The sequence below is a fragment of the Diplotaxodon limnothrissa genome, linkage group LG16 (assembly GCF_057381915.1).
Source record: "Diplotaxodon limnothrissa isolate DT_005_m linkage group LG16, D_limnothrissa_male_GT1.1, whole genome shotgun sequence".
In the NCBI taxonomy this organism is placed as follows: Eukaryota; Metazoa; Chordata; class Actinopteri; order Cichliformes; family Cichlidae; genus Diplotaxodon; species Diplotaxodon limnothrissa.
In genome coordinates this window covers 18,327,772-18,350,474 of record NC_140611.1, presented here as the reverse complement: position 1 = coordinate 18,350,474, position 22,703 = coordinate 18,327,772, and the positions used below count along the sequence as shown (strand labels likewise).

The following is a 22,703-nucleotide window of genomic DNA, read 5'->3' as shown; positions in this document are numbered from 1 at the left end:
GCAATCTGCGTTATGTGTGCAACTGCCTCTTGGTCAAATCAGTAGATCTTTTAGTCCTTCTGATGTGTACATGGATTTCCCTGTTGATTAGTCTATGACGCATTGTTTTTTTTTTTTTTCTCAGCTTGTCCGTAGACTGCCTCGACTTTGGCCTCATTATCGACGGGGCCACTCTTTCTGCAGTATTGAAGCCCAACCAGGAGGGTGCAGGCCACGGCAACTACAGAGAGATCTTTCTAGAGATCTGTCGTAACTGTAGCGCCGTACTCTGCTGTCGCATGGCACCTCTGCAAAAAGCACAGGTAAAGGAAGTATGCGTGAAGTAAATATGCCACCTCCAAAGTGGCACATTCACAGTGGTACTGATTGGAATGGGATGGGCTTTTCGCAGATTGTGAAGCTGATTAAAGCCTCCAAGGAGCACCCCATAACCCTCGCTATTGGCGATGGAGCCAACGATGTCAGCATGATCTTGGAAGCACATGTGGGAATTGGTGAGTGCATTTAAGCACCATAATTATCAGCTAATTTGCTAAATCATCCATTTAATATTTAACCCAATGCTGATCATGATATTTGATAGCAGAGCTTTAGGTTAACCTAAAGTAAACCTTTGTTTTTGACAATAATCTATCAATTTAGGTGATCACATGTGGCATAATTGTAGTAATTGCAGGATATTTGCAAGTAAAATGCTAAAGGCAGTAACTGCAGCAATAAACATGCGATTAGACTCGTGATCAGGCTGCATTTAACCCTCTTTTCATTTCTTTAGGCATCATGGGTAAAGAAGGTAGACAAGCAGCAAGAAATAGTGACTACGCCATCCCGAAGTTCAAACACCTGAAGAAGATGCTTCTGGTCCATGGCCATTACTACTACATCCGAATTGCTGAGCTCGTTCAGTACTTCTTCTACAAGGTACTAGACGGGCGCCTCATGCGCTCAAGTGGCTCATACGTTTTAATCACTTTATCGTAATTCCCAGTGAAACACAGCCACAATGAACCAGATTTTGCAGCTACTCTGACAGATTACTGGATTCATGAATCCGTGGTGCAACCTATTCCCGGATTCATGCCCATGATGATCAGTGTGGGCGGCTTCCACAGCAAACAGTGCCCTGCCAACTGATTCATTTTTTTTCCCTTTTTGGCAGGCCAGCTGCTTACGGCCCACTCAGTGAGCTTATAGCACACAATTTCTGCATAAACAGAAATGTGTAGATAGTAGCATTTTTAGAGTCTTTAATTTTTTTCATTCGTACTTGTCACAAGCTTATCACTTTCTTTGCTTGTTGTGTTGTTTTTTTTCTTCCCCCCCCCCCCTTAAATCTTTCCAGAATGTATGCTTCATCTTCCCTCAGTTCCTCTATCAATTCTTCTGTGGATTCTCCCAGCAGGTAAGTACTTTATACGGTGTCAGAGTTATCATTGAGAAGCACGCAGTCATATTTGCATTGGTCACATATTCTCACAGGAGCTTCAAATAGTAACTATTTCTGTATCTATCACTGATGATGAGAGAGGTTTTGCTCAAGCCGTGTGCTGGCATGTCATCCTTCTTCCCTCACTTGTATCTCTTCTTTGATTCTTAACTCCTCCCACTGATGTAGGAGAGAGGGGCAAGAGAGGAGACATGACCTAATCCTTATCCAAAAGGTTCTCTTGAGGTGTCTTGAAGTGAATTTAAGTGATTATAAGAACTTCAGCAATGCTGGACAAGGAATAATTTATAGATGGAGGGGAGAGGAAGTGATAGTTCACAAGTTATTATAATGAAAAGCACCCATAGACGCCACATTTTCTCTCAGTTCTGTGTTCTCTCCAGCTCTGGGGATCTATCAACCATAGTAACAGAAAACAACATTACATGCACAACAGTATTTATATGGCAGATGAAGTCACTAATCGTCTGGCAAACTTAGCGAAGCATATAGCAGTTGAGACCAATTTAAAACCGATAGAATAAATTAGACATACACTCACAGGCCAGTTCATTAGGTACACATGTTTAACAGCTTGTTAATGCAGTTAACATGGCAGCAGCCCAGTTCGTTGAGGCATGTAGGCGTATTCAAGATGACTTGTAAGAACTCAAACTGAGCATCAGAGTGAGGAGGGAAGGGGTTGTTTCATGTCGCTTCATCAAAAGCCATCACACATTAGCCATTGTGCTTGTTTTGTTGGTGTAAAAGTTGTTTGTGCACCTAAAGTGTTTCAACGGACACCGTTAAGAGAACCACAGTAACGTTCCTAGCTCTAATAAGTCAAATATGTCAGTATGTAAATGGTTTCAGATCACTGATGCCGTCTGTTTCCTCTGCAGCCTCTGTACGACACGGCGTATTTGACGCTTTACAACATCAGCTTCACCTCCCTCCCCATTCTGCTGTACAGCCTGGTTGAGCAGCACGTCAGCATGGACACATTGAAGAGAGAGCCCTCCTTGTACAGGTGAGCTCAGAAGAAATCCGATCCCCAAATATTCTCTTTGTGCATGTAATAGCTGTTGTTCCTAATGTACGTTGTCACTCTGTGTTTTTCTCAGGGACATTGCGAAGAACTCCCTCCTCCGCTGGCCTGTCTTTCTCTACTGGACATGCCTGGGTGTGTTTGATGCTGTTGTCTTCTTCTTCGGTGCCTACTTCCTGTTTGACAACACCACCTTCACCAGCAACGGCCAGGTAAGCCTCTGTCTCCCTGTCGGCAAAAGGCGGTGATAACGGCCAGTACGCGAACAGAGCGGAAACTGAAGACTTAAGGGGTGTTTGTGGTGTTTGAGGCATCTTTTAGGGGATTAGAGGGAATAAATGGATGTAAAGTAAGTGCTCTCATTATAAACGCTCACTCGATGGGGTCTCGTTAAAGAGGAGCTTAGGTGTAGCGGTTTGACTTTGCGGTCCTGGCATTGTGGATCTGTAGTAGTAACGTGTCTGTCCTGGGTCCCCATAGGTCAGCTACATTGGATCTCCATTCATATTGACAATAGCATCTTTCTCTGTATTGTTAATTTGTATCATGTCAACTGTTTTTGATCGGTCCTGTTTTTTAAGTTGAGACATCCTGAAATTCATTTTGCCCTTTGTCCTGATTCTTTTCTCTTTTCTCCCCTCCCCCTCCTTCTCCCTGCTTCCTCTCTCTTTATTTTGCTCCTCTTTCTTCTTCTTCTTCTTCTTCTTCTCCCTCTCCTCCTTCAGCTTATGACCACCAACACACAGATGGTAAGCCTGTCTCCCTCCCTGTCAGCTCTCTCTGTCTCTCATACCCTTTTTCGTTCCTGTCGTATTGTTTACGCCTTCAGTTTGACCGTCTCATACCGCTCCATCCTTTCTCACGTCACCGCCATCCATGCACTTCCGTTTGAATGTGTAGTTTTCTAGCGCTCCATTATTCCCCTAATCTATGTAAAGCCCTGAATCCTTGCACAGTATCCTGATCTTAACTGACATGGTAGAAATCTTAGATGCTTCCTCACATTATCCTTGTGTTTCCTTCTGGTAGTAAACAAATGAATACTAGTATCGCTGTGGCTCGAGATCCAACATCTGTTTGTTTTGTTTGTTTTCTGTCGACCTTGTTTGTGCATTTGTGTGTATTTGTACGTCCATGTAATTTCACTGATGTGGGAGGTTTATAAAGGGGGGGGGGGGGGACCGTACTATTTCTGCAGTTTATAAAGGAAAGAAGTAATGGACACTGGTATCAACAGACAGCTGGTTTCTTTGCCTTGATCTTCCTATCCTGTCACGATCCTCCCTCTTTCATCTTCTCATCCCATCTGTTCACCCCCGATGTCTCCTTAAACCTTTCTAGGATTTCATCAGGTAGAAATATTTGCACACTGAGATATGAAGTGAAAAAGCCTCCAGTTCAGTGCCCACAATATCCCTTTCTCTCACCTTTTATCACAGCAGATATGATGTAAGAGTGTCTGTTCCCTCCTCGGTTTACTTGCTGGAGGGGCGGGCGGGTATCGTAGGGTGTTAAGTAATCCGTGGATGCAGGGAGAACAGCTTGTGCGATTGATGTTGCCTCTAACTCTCTTCTTCCTCTCTTATCCCTGCAGATGTTTGGGAACTGGACGTTTGGGACTCTCATCTTTACTGTTCTGGTGTTCACTGTAACACTAAAGGTGTGTTTGGAAATCCACTGAGGGGAAAATATTTAAGTAAAGCTAATATCAACTACCTTTACATAAATGATATCTTAGTTTGTACCCAGCTAGCTCCTTTTCACTATGTCTATGTTCTGTTTGTTTCAGCTTGCCTTGGACACGCACCACTGGACCTGGATTAATCACTTTGTCATCTGGGGGTCGCTACTTTTCTATGTTATCTTCTCTCTTCTCTGGGGTGGGATCATTTGGTAAGATGTGCTATGATTTTACTTGAATCAGTAAAGTTTATGCTGATCAGTGTATTTCAGGAAAGTCATTGATTTTTTTTTTTTCTTTCTGCCTTTTATTTCGCTGCTCAGGCCCTTCCTGAACTACCAGAGGATGTACTACGTGTTCATGCAGATGCTGTCCAGCGGTCCGGCCTGGCTCAGCATCATCCTCCTCATTACAGTCAGCTTGCTGCCAGATGTCATCAAGAAGGTCCTCTGCAGGGCCATGTGTCCCACAGCCACTGAACGCGCACAGGTACAATGTTGGCACCACCTCCACATGAAGCTGGAGGTTTGAATTGTCTCGTGTCTGAAATTAGGCTGTAGATATTTTTTCACTGTAGTGATTTCTGATAGTGTTCACTAAATGCTAACCAGTGACTAATTAACGCTTTCCCCCTTTTCACTACTCAAAATCTGAGCTCATACTACACATCTCAGTACCCTAGTGGTGTGCCATAAATCTGTTGACTGTATTATGAAAGGAGGCCATTCAGATCCTTAGTTTATTTGAATATCAGCTGGATTTACTGACTTCCCGTTCTCTGTGGCTTAGCCTTACGTTGCCGTGAAACAAGCTTCACCGTGAGTGGAAAAGCGAGTGAAAGGTCTGACAGATTTCTTCCTCTTGTGCTTTTTTCCCCCTCCTCTTCTCTTCTTTCTCACTGCACCCTAATGGATCACCGTAATCAAAATCCACACCACCTCTCATTGAGCCTTTCTCTCCTTTCCTTTCTTTTTGCCTTGTTATGCCTTATCTTCACTACTTCCATCCTCCTCTTTATTCTTTTTTTCTTCCTCCCTCCTTATTACTGTCTCCTCTCTCGCCCTCCTTTGTTTTGTCCCCCCACTCACTCACGCGCTCTTTCATGGTAACTACAGTCCACCCGCCCGTGCCTTACTGTGGAACCGTCCACCATCTTCATGCTTTCACAGTCCTCCAGCAGAATGAGTTTCTGATTGGGCCAGAGAGACGAGAGAGGAGCGGGAAGAGGAGGTGACCCTCTCTTTTAAGCCCTCATCTCTGTTTGCATGGTGGCATGCCCCTGTATAAACCACAAAGCACCATCTCTACTAATGTGAAACTAACTACTAGCTGCTAATGACGACACAGCACCCGGTTTGTAAGGTTGCATTTGTAGTATCCTTTTGCTGCCATTTTCATTACATATTTCATTGCGTTTAGTTTCCCTTGGTATGTTTGACATGTATTTTGTTGTCACCGTTCCAGCCAGTCTCATCTATATGTTGTTAAAATGATGTGTTGTTTTGTCATATTAGGTTTTACCTGAAACAGTTGAATTTTACAGAAATTTGCACACTGTTTCCTCTAGAAAATACCAGTTTAGCTTTCCTTATTTATTTGTAGCTGGTTTATTAGTCAAAAAGTGAATCAATTATTAGCTGTTCGGTTTAAAAATTCAAAACGACCTTTGGTTCTAGCTGCTCCAGTATGAGTAACTTTCATGTCACTTTAAGCAAGTATTCTTGGGGTTTTTTTTTATTGTTTTTGATCCATTTTTAGATGTTTGTTGCCTTGGCCAACAATTCTAAAATTGAATTTAATGACAAATAGTGTAGCAGTTTATACATTTGCCTAACAAGCTAAAAATCCCCAGGTCAATCCCAGGAGGAGACACAAATCCACAAATCCGTTTGGGGGGGTCTGGAAGGGCATGCAGTGTAAAAATCTGCATATCAAATATGCAAAGCCATCCACTGTGGTTCACCCCTTGTGAATAAGGGAGCAGCCAAGAGTAGCTGTATATTTAATGACAAATAGTCCTGGAGTTTTTCAAACATCACCAAACCATAGCAGCCTTACATGATAGCACAAATCTTATTTATGGAAAATATTTGCAATCCCAGACCACGTCTGGGAATTGGACAGCTGTTAAAGGGACCGTTCACCCCAAAATTAAATATCCATATTTCTTTTAAATCAGCTTAAAGTATTGAAGCATTACTAGACAAAAGACGAAAGGTTGAGCAGATTCCTTCATCAACCCCTGTCCTTTAACATCATCCACAGAGGGTAAGTTCTGTGCAGGTTCTGGAGGACAGCGTAGCTCCTGGCTCTGCTGGTGGAGGTGGAGGCCGTGAAAGGGACCCACTCCACCCTGAGAGGACCTGTGAAGGAGACAGTGGAAAAAAAGCTGCTAGAAGCTCTGACTCCTTGGTACCACATAGTCACAGCACCCTACTCAGCAAACCCTAGAGTACCCACAACAAGGGGGCTAGGGTCACCATGGTAACGGCACACAAAGGGCGTGGATAGTGGGGTGTTGGGCTCTTAATGCTGATGCCATGATGCTTCCTGCTGCTTTGCACTGCATGCGGCATGCAATTGTGCTGTGGCTCAGAGTGACGGGGGTGCAGTGCTGCTTCATGAAGAATTTCCTTCTGCCAAAGCTACTTTCAGGAATCACAATCCCCAATTAAGTCAGCAGCGCTAGTTTCACCCAGAGAGGCTACAGGTTTAATACAGATTTGATAAGTGCAGTCTGTAACTAAGGCTATATTTTATTAGGAAAGGCCCCAAGTAGGTTACTTCCAGCACTCGTGTTTACAAATTAAACTCAGGGGTGACATTTAGTTTGTCTCTGGCAATTTGGCAAACCAGGTTGTGCATCAGTGTCTGTAATAAGTGTACACTGGCGCCATCTGGTGCTGAAACATAGAATTGCAAGTGAGTTTTGTCTTCATTACACAAGCATGCTTAATCGAACATGATTGCTAATCATGATGGGTTGTTTTCAGAAGGTTTATTGTTATTGAGTATGTTCTTTTCAGCATTTAAAGTAGAGTCAAGGTTACTTTTCACATTTAAAAAATAAATAAATAAATATGCAGACCACCAAATAACTATGTTAAACCTTCTGAAAATAATTCTGCCTTTCGTGTGCATGTGTCAGATTTTCTCGCAAATTCTATAATTTCACCTGCATGTTTCTTTTCCTCCAGTTTCCTCTTCTATCGCTTGAAATGTCTTATGACGGTGGATTCTCTGTTTTTGTGCAGGATCATCAGAAGCTGTTGCCGGGTAGCGTGGCGGCCGTGACTCCACTGTCCTTCTGTCGATCCTGCAAAGGCACGAGCGCGGACTCCTCTCACCTCCACCTTGGCACCGCAGAGTCACTGTCGCTCTGCAGGTCTGACCCTCTACCCCAGAAACTCCTGGCCCATTTGGCAGAGAGCCGAGGGACAGAATTGTGTCCTCTCAGCCCTTACATGCTCCGTCTCTCTGGGGCAGGGTTCGCCTACTACGCTCCTGGGCCGGAAACCTCAGTGTGAACACAGATGCAGACTCTGAAGCTTCTGCATCTCAGAGATCCGTGAATTACACAACGCAGACATGTTCAAACACATCTGAAGCATGGACACTCCATGCTAAGTTCACCATGTGCATTTTTGGGCTACACCTGAGTGAAAAACCCTTTAGATAGTATTGCCCTTACTCCTAATTCACATACTTGTCTCATTTTTTTTTTCTTTTTTTTTTTGGTTTGATTCAGCAAATTCCCTGCTCAGACTCTTACTTGAAAAAGTTTATGAGCAAAAGGAGAACCATGTGCGAAAATGCTTCTCGCACTGTGGAGCTGTGCCGTTTGAACTGTTGAACCTTTTTGTATTTCCTCGTCTCATTTTCAGTCTGACACTCTTGCCTGGTCCTCCACTTTTGCGTCCCCTTTTTTCGCTTCTTTGTAAATGTTTGTCGGAAACATTTATGTACATTTTGTGGTCTGGCCAAGTAAGGGGGATAGCCTTCAAGCTCAGCCCTTTAGGTGTGCGTGCGTGTGCATGAGCGTGAGTACGCATGAATTTTGCCTGTTTATTGTATGTTTGTATGTGACACACCTTTGCCTTACAGGTAACAACACAGCAGCAGGCTAGGAGCCAAAGGAGAAAGGTGTTTAGATTTAGAAAAAACTGGAAAAAAAGAAGCATAAGTGATGTTTTTACAAAGCCTTACACACAACCATCAGCTGAAGGAGAGAGGCGGGGGAAATCTGAAGAGGGATGTGCAGTATTTTAGCCACCCTGCCTTAATTCATAGATGCCCTTTTTTTCCCTTTTAAACTGATTATATGTGGTCACTTTAAACACATTTGTGAGAGTACAAGGAGGTTCAAAGAGCATAGATATAAATATATACAGTACAATGAGTCTATTATTCCTCCTACTTTCTTTTACCCTCACAATTGTGTCGAGCTTTGTTTCCCTTATCTGTCAGCGTAGCATGTCAGATCTCTCTCTGCATGCTGATTTATTCTTCTCTCAGTTGTTCCACATCCCTCTTTGTCCCAGACATCATTCATCACCAAACCTTTCATGGCACTTGTGATTTTTTTTTTTCCTTTTCCCTGAACAGTTAGCAAAACTGCACCCTCTCCTGCCACCACGTGGTTGTGCAGGGTAACAGCAGCAGCCTGGGACTTGTTTGCGTGTTTGTTTGTGGATGTCCTAAATGACTTGCTACTCCTCCCTGTTGCATTGTGCTCGTGTGTTTGCTGCTGTGCTCCGTGTTATGCAAAAGTTAACGTAAGAATGCTAATGTTGTCACGTTATAAGGGGCTGTCTCTGTGTCACATAATTCCATGAGGCTTTTTTTTTTTTTTTTTTTTTTTTTTTTTGTACTGTTCGAAAATTATTGATGTCAGTCACTATTGATGTGTGGATGTAAATTTAAAAAAACAATATTGATCTATATTGTGGTGAGAAGGGGTGTTGGATAGATTTCATTTCTTGTAAGAAGGTGGGAGACTTGAATCGGCGATGTCACAATCAAATCAATGAGAATGTTGAAGTGATTTGTCCATCACGTCCTCCAGCTGAAGATTGTAGCTCATTTTCGGTGAACCTCTTTTTCTGCATTTCTAAAAATCAGAATTTTGTTGGGTTACATAGCAAGTTACTGACTCTGGAAGTCATGAATGTGAGATTTTCTTCTTCTTTTTTTTTTTTTTATACATTTATACAGTTTCATACACATCACCATTTGCCAATATGTATAAAATCATTAATCTGGACTCTTCCTTTCAGTTTTCACTCCACAAGCCTCCACAGGTGTGGAGGGGCTCAACATCCCGACCTCAGCGATAAAAGGAACGTACTTGGTGCTTGTAACACAGTGTCCCACCTCACTGTGCCGTTGCCATACCGTATCGAGACATAGTCTAAATGTCATATTCTACAATAATAATGTAACTTTTGTGATATGACGGGGAAGCATTTGTTGTAATTCAGACATGTTTAGTAGCAAATTCCTCCACATTTCAAATTTTCACCACTTAGTCAATTTTTGTGTTGTCCATTGTGTATATTTTTTTTTGCTACTTTTGTATCTCAGAGAGAAGACTATATTTTAACTCTATGCTAGAGTATGTGGTCGAGTTTGTAACCAAAACGAGAGGAAAAAACTAAGATTCATTAGATTTACCAATAGTTATACACAGTGCACTTTGTTTTACAACAGATCTGTTTGACCATTCAAAACCAGGTCTTGTCTTGTCAGCTGGGGTTTATGGTTCACTCTTCCTCACAAGTTATTTTTCTAACAAGATTGTATTGGGTGAGAAGGGGAGGGGAAAAAAAGAAGTGACCAAATAACTTGACTAGGAATGAACTGTCTGTATGTGTCAGCTCTGTCGCAATGGATTTATCACACCAGCCTTCTACTGCTGATCAGAATGTCAAACTGCTTTTTTCTAAGTCCATCAGCACAACAGCAGGTGCTCATCTTGTCACTCCTGAGCTTGGCAAAGGTCTGATATGTCGACTTCTGTGCACACTTCATATCATACCTTTTTAGTACGGCACTGTTTGTATTACTAAACAGGTTTTGAGAAATTACTTTTTTTCCGTTTTGGATAAAAGATTTTAAAAGTTCACCTGTTGACTTTTTGCCAGCCTGTCTGTAGCAAATGAGGGCAAAGCACTGTATTGTCATTCTGCTTGTAATAAAGAGTGAAAACACTTGTCCTGCCATGGTTTGTGTTATAAACTATATCGCCAAAAGTATTTGCTCATCTGCCATCACACGTAGATGCAACTGAGTAACATTTCATTCTTGATCGATAGGATTGAACATGTCAGCCCAGCCTTTGTAGCTACAACAGCGTCAACTCATCTGGGAAGGCTTTCTGCAAGAGCCGAGCCCGACTCCTGAAAAACAGCCCTGTAGCATAATTCCCCCTCCACCTAACTTTTGGGGGGGAGGAGTTGTCCCAACTTACACTTGGTACAATGCAGTCACACAAGCACTGTTCTGGGAATTGCCGGACAGAGAAGTGTGATTCATCACTCCAAAGGACATGTTTCCGCTCCTCTAGAGTCCAGTAGTGGTGTGCTTTACACCACTGCATTCAGTGCGTTGCACTTGCTGATGTAATGCTTGGATGGCAGCTGCTTTGTAGAGGAAGCAAAAGTACAGAAATTTTATGAAAGTTAAAGTATTGATTCAACTTCATTACTCAAGTAAAAGTGAAAAAGTACGGGCTCTGAAACGTACTCAAAGTAGCTCTTTTGAAGATGTTTCTACCAGCTATTTCTGTGGAAAGCTAGTTGAACCTTATGTTATATTCATGTAATTAAAATCACATTAACATAGTGTGGGAATACAAATGGGAATGCAAACTTTATTTCAGTCTAATGAGTCCTTATGAATCTACACTGCTTGAATCAGTTATGGAAAAAAGGGGAGTGTTAAAGTGAAACTTGGCAGGTGGGGGAACCCTAAAATTGGTCGTAGTAGCACAGCATTGGGTAAAGAATCACAGCTGAAAATTTTTATTGTGAGCTCCAGTGGGGTTTCTTAGTGTATAGGCTGTGATCAGCCGATCTGGCCTACTGCTGCTACTATTAGGTTTACTGCTCTGTGTGGATTTGCACGACTGAATTCAACTAGATGTAAGCAGATGTTTCATGAATGGTCTTGGCTGATTTCCATCTTATACACTGACAATATTTTGTTTATACTAGATGGTATAAAGTAGCTATGAAGGTTAATTTCAGTGAATGCCACTCAGCTAAATTCATTTTTATCTCTGCTATCCTTTATGTAACCCAGCTCCACCCAGCACACTGTCCATCACACTTCAGCAAACTAACAAACTAACTAGTAAGAATTCTGAATTTAATCTCAGAATTCTTTTTTTTTCCCCAGTGGCCCTATCGTATCTCAGAATCCAGTATTCTGAGAATAAAGTCGGAATCCTGAGAAAAATGTCAGAATTCTGACTTTTTTCACAGAATTCTGAGATTTTAGTCAGAATTCTGACTTTTTTCTCAGGATTCTGGGATTAAAGTCAGCATTCTGACTCAGAATTCTGAGATTAAAGTTATAATTCTAACTCAGAATTCCGAGATTAAAGTTAGAATTCTGAGATTATAGCCAGAATTGAGAAAAAAGTTATAATTCTAACTCAGAATTCCGAGATTAAAGTTAGAATTCTGAGATTATAACCAGAATTGAGAAAAAAGTCAGAATTCTGACTCAAAATTCCGAGATTAAAGTTAGAATTCAGACTCAGTATTCTCAGATTAAAGTTATAATTCTGAAGAAAAAAAAAGTCAGAATTCTGACTCAGAATTCTGAGATTAAAATTAGATTTCTCACTCAGACTTCTGACTCAGAATTCTGAGATTAAGGTCAGAATTCCGACTCAGAATTCTAAAAAAAAAAAAAACAAGTCAGAATCCAGAGTCAGAATTCTGAGACTAAAGTCAGAATTCTCACGTTTTTCTCAGAGTTCTGAGATTATAGTAAGAATTCTGACATTTTTCTCAGAATCCTGAGTTAGATTTCTCACTCAGAATTCTGAAATTACACTCAGACTTCTGACTCAGAATTCTGAGATTAAAGTTAGAATTCTCACTCAGGATTCTGATATTAAGGCCAGAATTCCAACTCAGAATTCTAAAAAAAAAAAAAAAAGAAGTCAGAATCCAGAGTCAGAATTCTGAGATTAAAGTCAGAATGCTCACGTTTTTCTCAGAATTCTGAGATTATAGTAAGAATTCTGACATTTTTCTCAGAATCCTGAGATTAAAGTCAGCATTCTGACTCAGATTTCTGAGATTAAAGTTATAATTCTAACTCAGAATTCCGAGATTAAAGTTAGAATTCTGAGATTATAGCCAGAATTCTGAGAAAAAGTCAGAATTCTGACTCAAAATTCCGAGATTAAAGTTAGAATTCAGACTCAGTATTCTCAGATTAAAGTTAGAATTCTGAAGAAAAAAAAAGTCAGAATTCTGACTCAGAATTCTGAGATTAAAATTAGAATTCACACTCAGAATTCTGAGATTAAAATAAGCATTCTGACTTTTTTCTCAGAAATTAAAGTTAGAATTCTGATTCAGAATTCTGAGATTAAAATAAGCATTCTGACATTTTCTCAGAATTCCGACTCAGAATTCTGAGATTAAAGTTAGAATTCTGATTCAGAATTCTGAGAAAAAAGTCAGAATTCTGAGAAAGAGAATTCTGAAAAAATGTTTAGAAATCTGACTCAGAATTCTGAGAAAATGTCAGAATGCTTATTTTAATCTCAGAATTTTGACTTTTCTCTCAGAATTCTAACTAGTCAGAATTCTAACTAGTTAGAATTCTGACTAGTTAGAATTCTGACATCAATCTCAGAATCCTCCCCCCCCAGTGGCCCTAATCCCCTCCCGTAGAGTTAGCACACTGTAGTTTGTTTTACAGGATGTCTCTCAATTTAGAATAACATAAATTCACATCAAATACATATCCAAAATCTGATTTAACAATTGAGAACTTGCATATATTTCCAGTTTATTAAATACCACTGAGCAGTCCTTACCTTTAACTAGGTATTCCTGTCCTGACCTGTCTTTCTTTCTCCATCTCTGAGTGAAGTTAGCTGGACATTAGCTAGCTAGCAGACAAGTTGCACACATAGCCATGGAAGTGATTGAATTCAATGACTTGACTTCAATGGGTGAGTGAATATTTTCAGCAATATAGTATGTCACAGTTCATCAAAACTTCACCAAAATGCTCCACCCACAAGTTGGCGCTAGCTCTACGCAGTCACTGGGCTGCATCTCCATCCTGCCTGTAGAACTTTGTATTTGGCCACACACATAGCAACTCAAGAACAGATGAGAAACAAAGTCATCTACCAGTCTGGAAATGGTTAAAAACCATTTCCCAGGCTTTGGGACTCCAGTGAATCACAGTGAGAGCCATTATTCACTAATTTTACATAAAACTAACACAGCATTTCATAGAAAGAGCATTAAAGCAACAATCAAACATGTTGGTGATAGTGTGATGGTCAGAGGCTGCTTTGCCACTTCAGGACCTGGACAATTTGCCGTAATTGATGAATGTTCTGTTTTCTACCAGAAAATCCTAAAAGAGGATTTCCACCAGTTTGTGTCCTAAAGCTCAAGCTCACTTGGTTTATGCAGTGGGACAATGATCCGAAACATACAGGCAAGTCCATCTCTGAATGGCTCACAAAACAAACGGTAGGTTTTGGAGTGAAAAAAGTCTGAACTGAGTCCAATTGACATGTTTTGGCATGAAGTTAAACAAGCCATTTATGCTTGAAAACTGCAATGCAATTTGCAAATTCTGTAAAGAAGAGTGGGGCAAAATTCTTCCACAACAATTTGAAAGACTCGCCAGACTTGCCAGTTATCATAAATGTTTGCAGTTCTGGGTTAGGGCAGTTAGGGTTAGTCCTCATGATATAAACGAGAAGAAAGTTCATCATGCAATGTCACAGATTTCTCTCTAGACTAACTGACAATACCACTTCTATCTTGAGGTGTCAACCAGTCAAGCCAGAATGTGCCCATCTTATTGTCAATAAGTAAGGCTGGAGTTATTCGACTGTTTAATGAATTCAGACATACCAGTGACATCGCGTCACCCCCGTCAACGAACACCTCAGTGGCTTCAGCCTCTACAGATGGCAAGAACATCCCTGCCGTACAACTATGGCAGTGTAAGAAAATGAGTGAACATCTGACATAACTGGAGTAGAGCAATGACAGATAAATCAAATCAAATCAAATCACTTTTATTGTCACATCACATGTGCAGGCACACTGGCACAGCACATGCGAGTGAAATTCTTGTGTGCGAGCCCCACAAGCAACAGAGATGTGCAAACACAACAACACAAACGAGCAAAATACAAGAATGGCCAACCTGAAACTAATAAATATATGTACAATATATAATAGTGTATGCATTTCTGGATGTGTATACTAAATATTTTCCTACGTGTGTGTGTGTGTGTGTGTGTGTGTGTGTGTGTGTGTGTGTGTGTGTGTGTATACACATTTTTACAAATTAAATAGTAAAAAAAAAAAAATAATAATAATAATAATAATAATAATAATAAAATATATAAAATATACAGAGTTGAATATGTGCAAAACAAGTGGCATTTATATACAGTGTGGAGTGCATAATGTTGAAGTTCCAGTAGTGAAGCTGAGGTGTCTATGACGTGTTCAGCAGTCTGATGGCCTGGTGGAAGAAGCTGTCTCTCAGTCTGCTGGTACGGGACCGGATGCTGCAGAACCTCCTTCCTGATGGAAGTAGTCTGAACAGTTTATGGCTGGGGTGACTGGAGTCCTTGATGATCCTCCCCGCTTTCCTCAGGCAGCGCTTCCTGTAGATGTCTTGGAGGGAGGGAAGCTCACCTCCAATTATCCGTTCAGAGCACCGCACTACTCGCTGGAGAGCTTTGCAGTTGTAGGCGGTGCTGTTGCCATACCAGGTGGTGATGCATCCAGTGAGGATGCTCTCAATGGCACAGTGATAGAAGGTCCTGAGGATGCGGGGGATCATGCCGAATCTTTTCAGTCTCCTGAGAAAGAAGAGGCGCTGCTGCGCCTTCTTCACTGTTTTGTTTGTGTGTACTGACCACGTAAGATCCTCAGCCAGATGTACACCAAGGAACCGGAAGCTGCTCACTCTCTCCACAGCAGCGCCGTTGATGGTGATGGGGGTGTGTACTTCTCTGCACCTCCGGAAGTCCACTATCAACTCCTTTGTCTTTGCGACGTTGAGGGTGAGATGGTTGTCTTGACACCAGTGGGTCAGGGCGCTGACCTCCTCCCTGTAAGCCGTCTCATCACCGTTGGTGATAAGACCCACCACTGTAGTGTCGTCCGCAAACTTCACAATGATGTTGGAGCTGTTAGTGGCTGTGCAGTCGTAGGTGTAGAGTGAGTACAGGAGAGGGCTCAGTACACACCCCTGTGGAGCACCAGTGTTCAGTGTGATGGGGGATGAGGTGATGCTGCCCAGTCTGACCACCTGGCGTCTGTCAGACAGGAAGCTAAGGATCCAGCTGCAGAGGGAGCTGCTCAGTCCTAGATCCTGCAGTTTCCTGTCCAGCTTCGAGGGAACGATGGTATTGAATGCTGAGCTGTAATCTACAAACAGCATTCTCACATACGTGTCTCTCTTCTCCAGGTGTGACAGGGCAGTGTGTAGTGTCAGGGCTATGGCATCATCAGTGGACCTGTTGTGGCGGTATGCAAACTGTAGAGGGTCCAGTGAGTCGGGTAGTGCAGAGCAGATGAAGTCCCTGACCAGCTTCTCGAAGCATTTGCTTACGATGGGGGTCAGGGCTACAGGTCGCCAGTCGTTCAATGAGGAGATGGTGGAGGATTTGGGTACAGGGACGATGGTGGCCATTTTGAAGCAGGCTGGGACTACAGACAGAGAGAGGGAAAGGTTGAAGATGTGCGTGAACACTCCAGCCAGCTGAGCCGCGCATGACCTGAGGACGCGGCCGGGAATCCCGTCCGGACCAGTAGCTTTGCGTGCGTTCACCTTCCTGAAGCACTTCCGCACATCCTCCTCAGACACAGTGTGCGTGTAAACAACAATAAACCTCTTGTTCTACATTAGTGCTAAAAAATATAAGGTCACTGGGGTCAGAGTCCCCAGAAGAGACCTAGTGTCACCTGAATGGAAAAGTACACAATAATGATGGTCCTCACTTAAGAGGTCTGTCTGCTAACTTATGGATTAAATGCTGTATTGCTATTGTCTGAGTGACATTTTCTTTGAATTTCCCTGGATTATCTTGTATTTTCAGCTTTTGAGTCTACACAAGACATCGCTAAAACATTAGAAACTAGATAAGCAGCAACAGGCACCCACAATGAATACAGATTTATGAAATTCATCCCTCATTTTATTGAGCGTCTTACCTAGCTGTGTCAAGGATGCATGTAATTAAAGCTCTTATATATGCAGTCTGTGAAGTTTGTTTACACATGGAATTTGCAAAGAGGGTTACCGAAGATGATCCTACTGTATTTTGTCATAACCATGTGCCGTCACATGGTGGCAATGCAGCATAATCAATGATGCATGGCCGGCATTGGTACCATTGCCGTCTCTGTTTCTGCAGATAAGAATGTTTCATGACAAAGCTGTTGTCCCTTTCCTTTACGCTGGATGTCACTATTGGATCAGCTGTTTGTGCAAAACTGTTATGCTGACCTTCACATCCCCTCCCCCAATCTGCCTGCCAGGTCTGCACCATCATGTGTGCTGAGGCAGAAGCATGCATGTGTGAATGAGGCTGTCTGCTGCTCCACCTCCTCCCCGTCTCCCTCCTTCACCATCCTTTGCGCTGCATTTTCCTGCAGGAGACTCGTCACTGTGGCTGAGGCTGTCACAGCCATAACAGCTTCAGCATCAGCATCATTTCCTCATCTGTCTCAGCAGCATCCACTCCATCCTGGAGAGCATTCATTTTTCACAAGCGCACACCCCCTTTTACCTCTCTTTCCTCTAGATTTTTAACTCACATCCTAGGTTCGTTTACCCTGTCGCATCTCCCTCTTCCCTTCTGCTCAACTCAACAGTCTCCCTCACCACCATCCACTCTTCCATAGCACCGCTCAGCAAAAAGCAGGCAAGCTGTCTCTTCTTCCTACAAAAGCGTCTCTTAGCTGGACAGCTGGTCTTCCACTGTCCCTCTGGAGGATGATCCTGTGGATGAAGACAGAGGAGATGGCCCTCGGTGAGCTGCTAGTGAGACTGAGGACCGTCACCCAAAGCATAGGTGGGTGGCAACGACACAATCGGAAGCAGCTCTTGTCTCTGGTCATTGTATTTTTTGCTTGCTGAGGATGTTGCATGTTGATCTTAAACATAGACATAGGTGAAAATACTATTACTAAAATGCAGGCACAGTAAGAGACATATTATTCCTTTGCCTTGATGGAATCAAGTCCAAATGGACATCAAAACAAAAGCAGTTTACAAAGCCAATGCAGGATCACAATGTCGAAGCGTGTTGTACAGGAAACCACACAAGCTTGAATGTGCTGCTGTTCATGATCATTCTGCCTCAAGACATGCAGGTGCTTAGTCAGAATACGATTTTATCCTCTGAAATAAAATCTGGTTCATGCTGACATTAAAGAGATATTAAAGTATTTACAATGCGGATAAACAGAAATACTATTGCATGAAAAGCTGTCTCATTTTTTTACAGAAACGCAGGCTGTACACAGGGTGGTTTGTGTTGTGATACACTACCTCACTAACCCCAATTGTAGTACTCCACCCTAGAAAACTATAGTGTGTGGAATATGTCTGATTAGCAAAAGTGTTTTTAAAAAATGAGACACAATGACCTTCCTCTGTAACCGTAGAATGATTATTTAACATAACCTTTTCATTTCCGAATATTCGCACGGTTTCTTTTACTGATTTTGCTGTTAGGTCTGCCTTCCTGAGCTCCCCTCATGGTGTTTTTGTGGTTAGACGGCTTTTTTTCTACTCTATATATGACGTTCTCCTGCTTTTGCAGCTTCTTGATTTATCGCCACCAAATCAAGGACAGACGTTTCTCCTGTGCTAAATTAATGCCACTGATGTGATTTGTGATCTTTGCTTCTGGTCCCTTTTGATCCATTTATAGAGATCTCCCCTAATCCACTCACTGCCAGCACACAACCACTCTAATAAGCATGAACGCACACATGCACAGCCTGCACAGCCTGCACAGACAACCTGCCAAACACTTGGGTGTGTTAATATTTTATTTAATGTTTGTAAAACCTTACTTAGAAAAGCCTACCCTAAAGAGTTATAGCTTTCAGACCCTCATTTCATTTTGCACCTGTACATGTCAAGCTAAAGTGAGAGGAAATAATGTTTTACTAAGTGCATTTACTGGTTTCCCCTTTGCATGGTTTCATTTTTAAGATGATGAAAGCATGGCAGTAGTGAGTGGGTGGACTTGACTAAGGAGGGGGGACTTGGCTATGCCCAGGCTAGAGGAATGAAAATGCAAAGACTCTAAAGGCAAATCAAGAATTGCATCACTCTACTTAGCTAAAATCAAAATGAAAATAAGGTCATATTGTTCCTGGGGGTTTTTAAGTTTGCAATACTATCCTAAAACTGTACATTAATCCAGTCCCTGGTAGCTGTTTATAAAGAAGTGTGACAGGAATTCGCTGTGGCAGGAGAATGAGAGCAGCAATCGGCTCAGAGAGGAGAGTAACGCTGATCACAGAAGACAGCAGAGAGGAAGGGAGAGTGAGGAAAAGGGAGATTCGGGGAATTGAGTCAGCTAAGGATGCATAGGATTTAGCATCATCTAACTTGAAGAACTGTTTTTTTCTTCTTGTTTTTCTCTGATCCATTCTCTGATGGATGTTGCATTGTACACTGTAGAAAGCTGAAGTATTAATTGCTTTTTTTTTTTGTCCCTTGGGGAATACTGCACTCCTGTCTGTTTCAACTTCTGGCTGCTGGCTGTCTTTGCAGCGCCATTAGCATGAGTGCAACACAACGTGATATAAACCAAAAACATCTATTTGGATCATAACCTGTAGCTGAGTGCATTTTCCTTTTTTGGTAAAGATGATGGGTGATCCAGTTCATTCGTCAATGTAGTAAGCTGTGGGTGGACAAGAGTCGTTTTTTACAGCTTATTCAAGGGAGAGAGAAAATAAAATATTGGGTAAATGGTAGCTTTTCCTAAATGCAATTAAATAAAGCTAACGGATTTTGATCAGATTGTTGCGAATTACACTTATACAGGTAATAAACCAAAATATTAGACACATCAAAACTTTGACCTGATGATGGTGCTAGAATACAGGTTAAAGGATCACCACGGTAATCATTCTAAGGGACGTGTGCGTGGGTCTTTGTGTAGGTGTGTGAGCCTTTATGGCAGTTTATTAAATACTTAGATGTTCACTCACAAAATCACAATTAAAGACACCTGTTGTTTTCGTACAGGAAGTCATGGGATCACTAGCGTCATGTGTAAACCATGAAATTTCATGGCAGTCCTTTTAACAATTGTGGAGGTTTTCTAGTACAATAACACTGATGAACCAATCCACAGCACCATGCTCAGTAATTTAATTGGCAGAACCATTAGTCAGTTAACTGAAAGGAAAACAGTAGGTTAACTACGAATATAATACTTAGAGCCATAATCACTGGAAGCCTCTTTCTGACTTTCTAACTGGGCATTTGACCTACTTCCAGCTGATTTAAAAGGACACATCTAGTTCACTGAGTCACAGGTGTCGGCTTTTCCAGCAGGAATGTGTTCTTCTGCAGCTGGTGAAGCTTAGGGGGGCTGTTTCTTTATTTTTTATTTATCGTGCAGCACACGCATGCAAGCCAAGTGGAAGAGGCTTATTATATATTGCGTGGGGGAGTTTATGGCTTGGAAGGAGCTGACTCTCATGAACCTTTGCTTGAAAGCAGTCCATCTATCCCATGAGTATGGTTACATTTTGATAATGGTCATTTGTAACTGAGCAGATTTTTCACTGTTTCATTGATGGAACATTAACTCAACAAGGAGGTGTATAAATCAAATACTATATTGTGTCAGGTTCCTTTTTAAGCTAAAGGTCAATGGTTCATTCTGCCCTAAGTGGGCTATGCTGTTCATCCTTAAAGGCAGAGCAGGTGTATAACCAGATGGATCCAGCAGGCAACTATCAGCTTCCAGCTAGCCAGCCATGCTCAGAGAGATATAGTACCTAGGGATAGCAAGAGTGGTAGTAAAAGCATTCTAAATTTGTCTTTTGCTAGTTACAATTACTGTTTCATGTAAAACAAAATCTAATGTATCACTATATATATCCACCACTTTTATTACATTAGTCTTGATACAGCCTCTGCCACCACATCAGATCAATTGCTCTGGGCTCCTTTGATCAGCTCCATCACCTAGTGGGGGTGGGGGGTCATAGTTTGGTCCCGCCTTCACTGTTGTGATTGGTGTGGGGGTAGGGACAGGCTTAGGGCGTCGGGGGGTTCCCCGGAGGCATCTTCCTTGGGGGGCTCAACCCGGGGTAGCGGTCATGTCCGGTTAGGGGCTCTGTTGGCTCTCAGGTGACTGTTTCCTCGCGGCTGCGTGCAGCGGGGCTAGGGGAGGGTCTGTGCTGACGGACATGGGTTACTGACCTGGTAGCCTGGCTGCCCCTGGGTGGGTCCGGGATGGGCGTGAGGTTCTGGGGGCGCTCCGTCTCTGGGCTGGGACCCGGACCGGGCCTCGGGGGCTTGGGTCCTGGTTGGTGTGTTGCCGGGGTTGTGGGCAGGTGGGTGCATGGGGGCCCAGCCCTGGAGCAGGGTGCCGCCGGTGCATCGAGCCACCTGGGGGGCTCTTCAACTGGTGGGGGAGATTGTCACATCTTGCAGGAGCTTTCCTCTCCTCAGGAGCTCCCTCTGCAGGAGGGGGAGATACAGGAGAGGTGGAGGAAGATCTCAGCCTGGGTGTTTATTGTCTTATGTAGTCTGGAAGATGAGTGGATGGTGGGGTGGGTGCAGTTTTCTCTGTGGTGGGGTTGGGTGGACTGTCCCGGGCTCTGTGGGGCCGGGCGGCGCTGCTGCACTGGGCCCCGGTCTGGATGGGCCTGGGCCCCCTTTCCCTGGCGGGTCGCGGAGTGTGGGGGTGCCTACTGGGGTCAGCGGGGGAGCTGGCCCCAGGGAGGGGTCACTTGCCCCTCCCTTCCTTTCCTCCCCATCTCCAGCTGCCTCCCTCTTCCCGCTCCACCACAACCACCCACACATGCAGGGCCTTGGAGTAGGGGTATGTCACCAGGGTGCAGAGGAGGCTACCCCCCCCCCCCCCCCCCCCCCGTCCCCTTCTGGCTGCCTCTGCCTCAATTTTATCCCACAACTTAGACATTCACATTACTCACACTCTCATTACACATACATATAGGATCTTGGGGGTGGGCACGATGCACGGAGTCCAAAGTACCATCAGGGTGTACACCCCACCCCTGGCATCGTTGCCCACCTCTCAATTTTAAATACACGTAGACATTGAGGGCTAGCAGGAGGGACCATGCGCTTACCTGCTGCTCTCTGGCAGGTAGCTCCAAGCCCTCCTGGGTTTTAAATGCACCTTAGAACACACATGCATCAACACTACAATGAGCGGCTGGAGGGAGGTTTGGAGTCTTCTCTCACCCCCATTCTCTGCGACCTGCTGGAGCAGGGGGGCTAGGAGGAGGAGTTGGCCGTCCGACTGCGGTCTGGAGTGTGGAGCCTTCCTGCTGCTGCGGAGTCGGGGCGGTCTGCCTCCCCCCACCGCAGGGAAAAGGGAAACACCACCTGGGTCTGGGTGCAGTTCCCCCCTCCAGAGGCGGGGGCACCTAGACCCGGTTTGTAGAGTACGCTTGGGGAGTGTGATCGTGTGTACAACGTCTCTTTATGTCTGTCTCCACGTTGGTTGAGTGTGGAGTAAGTGCATATGAGAGCATGAGGGTGGGAATGGATGTTTGTATCTGTGTGTGCCTGTATGTCTGTGTCTATATGTCAGGTTGGGTGTCAGGCGCCACCTCTCTGGGGACATCTCAGGACCTCCAAGGTTTGGAGGCCTATCTCCCCCTACCACCACTTCCCCTGCCAGTGGCGGACCCCCTCAGACATCGGTGCGTTGGTGGTTCTTTGTGTCCGGGGGTGGGCGTCCAGGTACACACCGGCTCACTCCTTGGCGGCCGCTTATCGGGGCCTGGAGCCTGGGGCTCGCTCGGGCCACTTCGGAGGTGGGGTGCCCCCGGCCTCTCGGCCTGGGGCTCGGTCACTCAGGCGCAGCTGGCTGCCGGCGGAGCTCACGGGCGCGTCACTGCAACTCCCCCTGGCTTCTGCTCCGCGGCTGCTGAGTGAGCCCTCATCTGGGACTCTCCTCAGCTCTTTCTGGGACAGTGGCGCGGCTGCCCCTCTGTTGGTCTTCCTTGGTCTCTTGTGTTCTGGGGGTCTCTGGATGTCTGGAGTTTTGATCTCCTCCACACCTGCTTCATGCCCTGGAG

At 43.7% G+C, this 22,703-nt stretch overlaps 2 protein-coding genes across 5 annotated transcripts in view; both read left to right on the top strand.

The window, feature by feature from the left end:
- The window catches only part of LOC146615988 (phospholipid-transporting ATPase IH-like), a 30,267-nt gene extending 21,280 nt beyond the window's left edge, over window positions 1-8,987 (top strand). The window contains exons 20-31 of one of the 4 annotated variants that reach the window (XM_085373876.1): window positions 125-302; window positions 392-494; window positions 776-921; window positions 1,343-1,402; window positions 2,329-2,456; window positions 2,551-2,686; window positions 3,200-3,223; window positions 4,069-4,134; window positions 4,264-4,367; window positions 4,479-4,644; window positions 6,421-6,639; window positions 7,410-7,465. In XM_085373876.1, coding sequence (XP_085230002.1) covers window positions 125-302; window positions 392-494; window positions 776-921; window positions 1,343-1,402; window positions 2,329-2,456; window positions 2,551-2,686; window positions 3,200-3,223; window positions 4,069-4,134; window positions 4,264-4,367; window positions 4,479-4,644; window positions 6,421-6,606 — 1,297 coding nt within the window. In that variant the 3' untranslated portion in view covers window positions 6,607-6,639; window positions 7,410-7,465. Of the gene's footprint in view, window positions 1-124; window positions 303-391; window positions 495-775; window positions 922-1,342; window positions 1,403-2,328; window positions 2,457-2,550; window positions 2,687-3,199; window positions 3,224-4,068; window positions 4,135-4,263; window positions 4,368-4,478; window positions 4,645-5,270; window positions 5,386-6,420; window positions 6,640-7,409 lie in introns of all 4 variants that reach the window. The other 3 variants (XM_085373877.1, XM_085373873.1, XM_085373874.1) reach the window with 3 other exon arrangements.
- An 8,398-nt stretch (window positions 8,988-17,385) lies between these two features.
- The window catches only part of mcf2lb (mcf.2 cell line derived transforming sequence-like b), a 62,492-nt gene continuing 57,174 nt past the window's right edge, over window positions 17,386-22,703 (top strand). Inside the window, exon 1 of the mRNA XM_085375281.1 lies at window positions 17,386-17,464. Within this exon, the coding sequence (XP_085231407.1) occupies window positions 17,386-17,464 (79 nt within the window). The remainder of the gene's footprint in view (window positions 17,465-22,703) is intronic.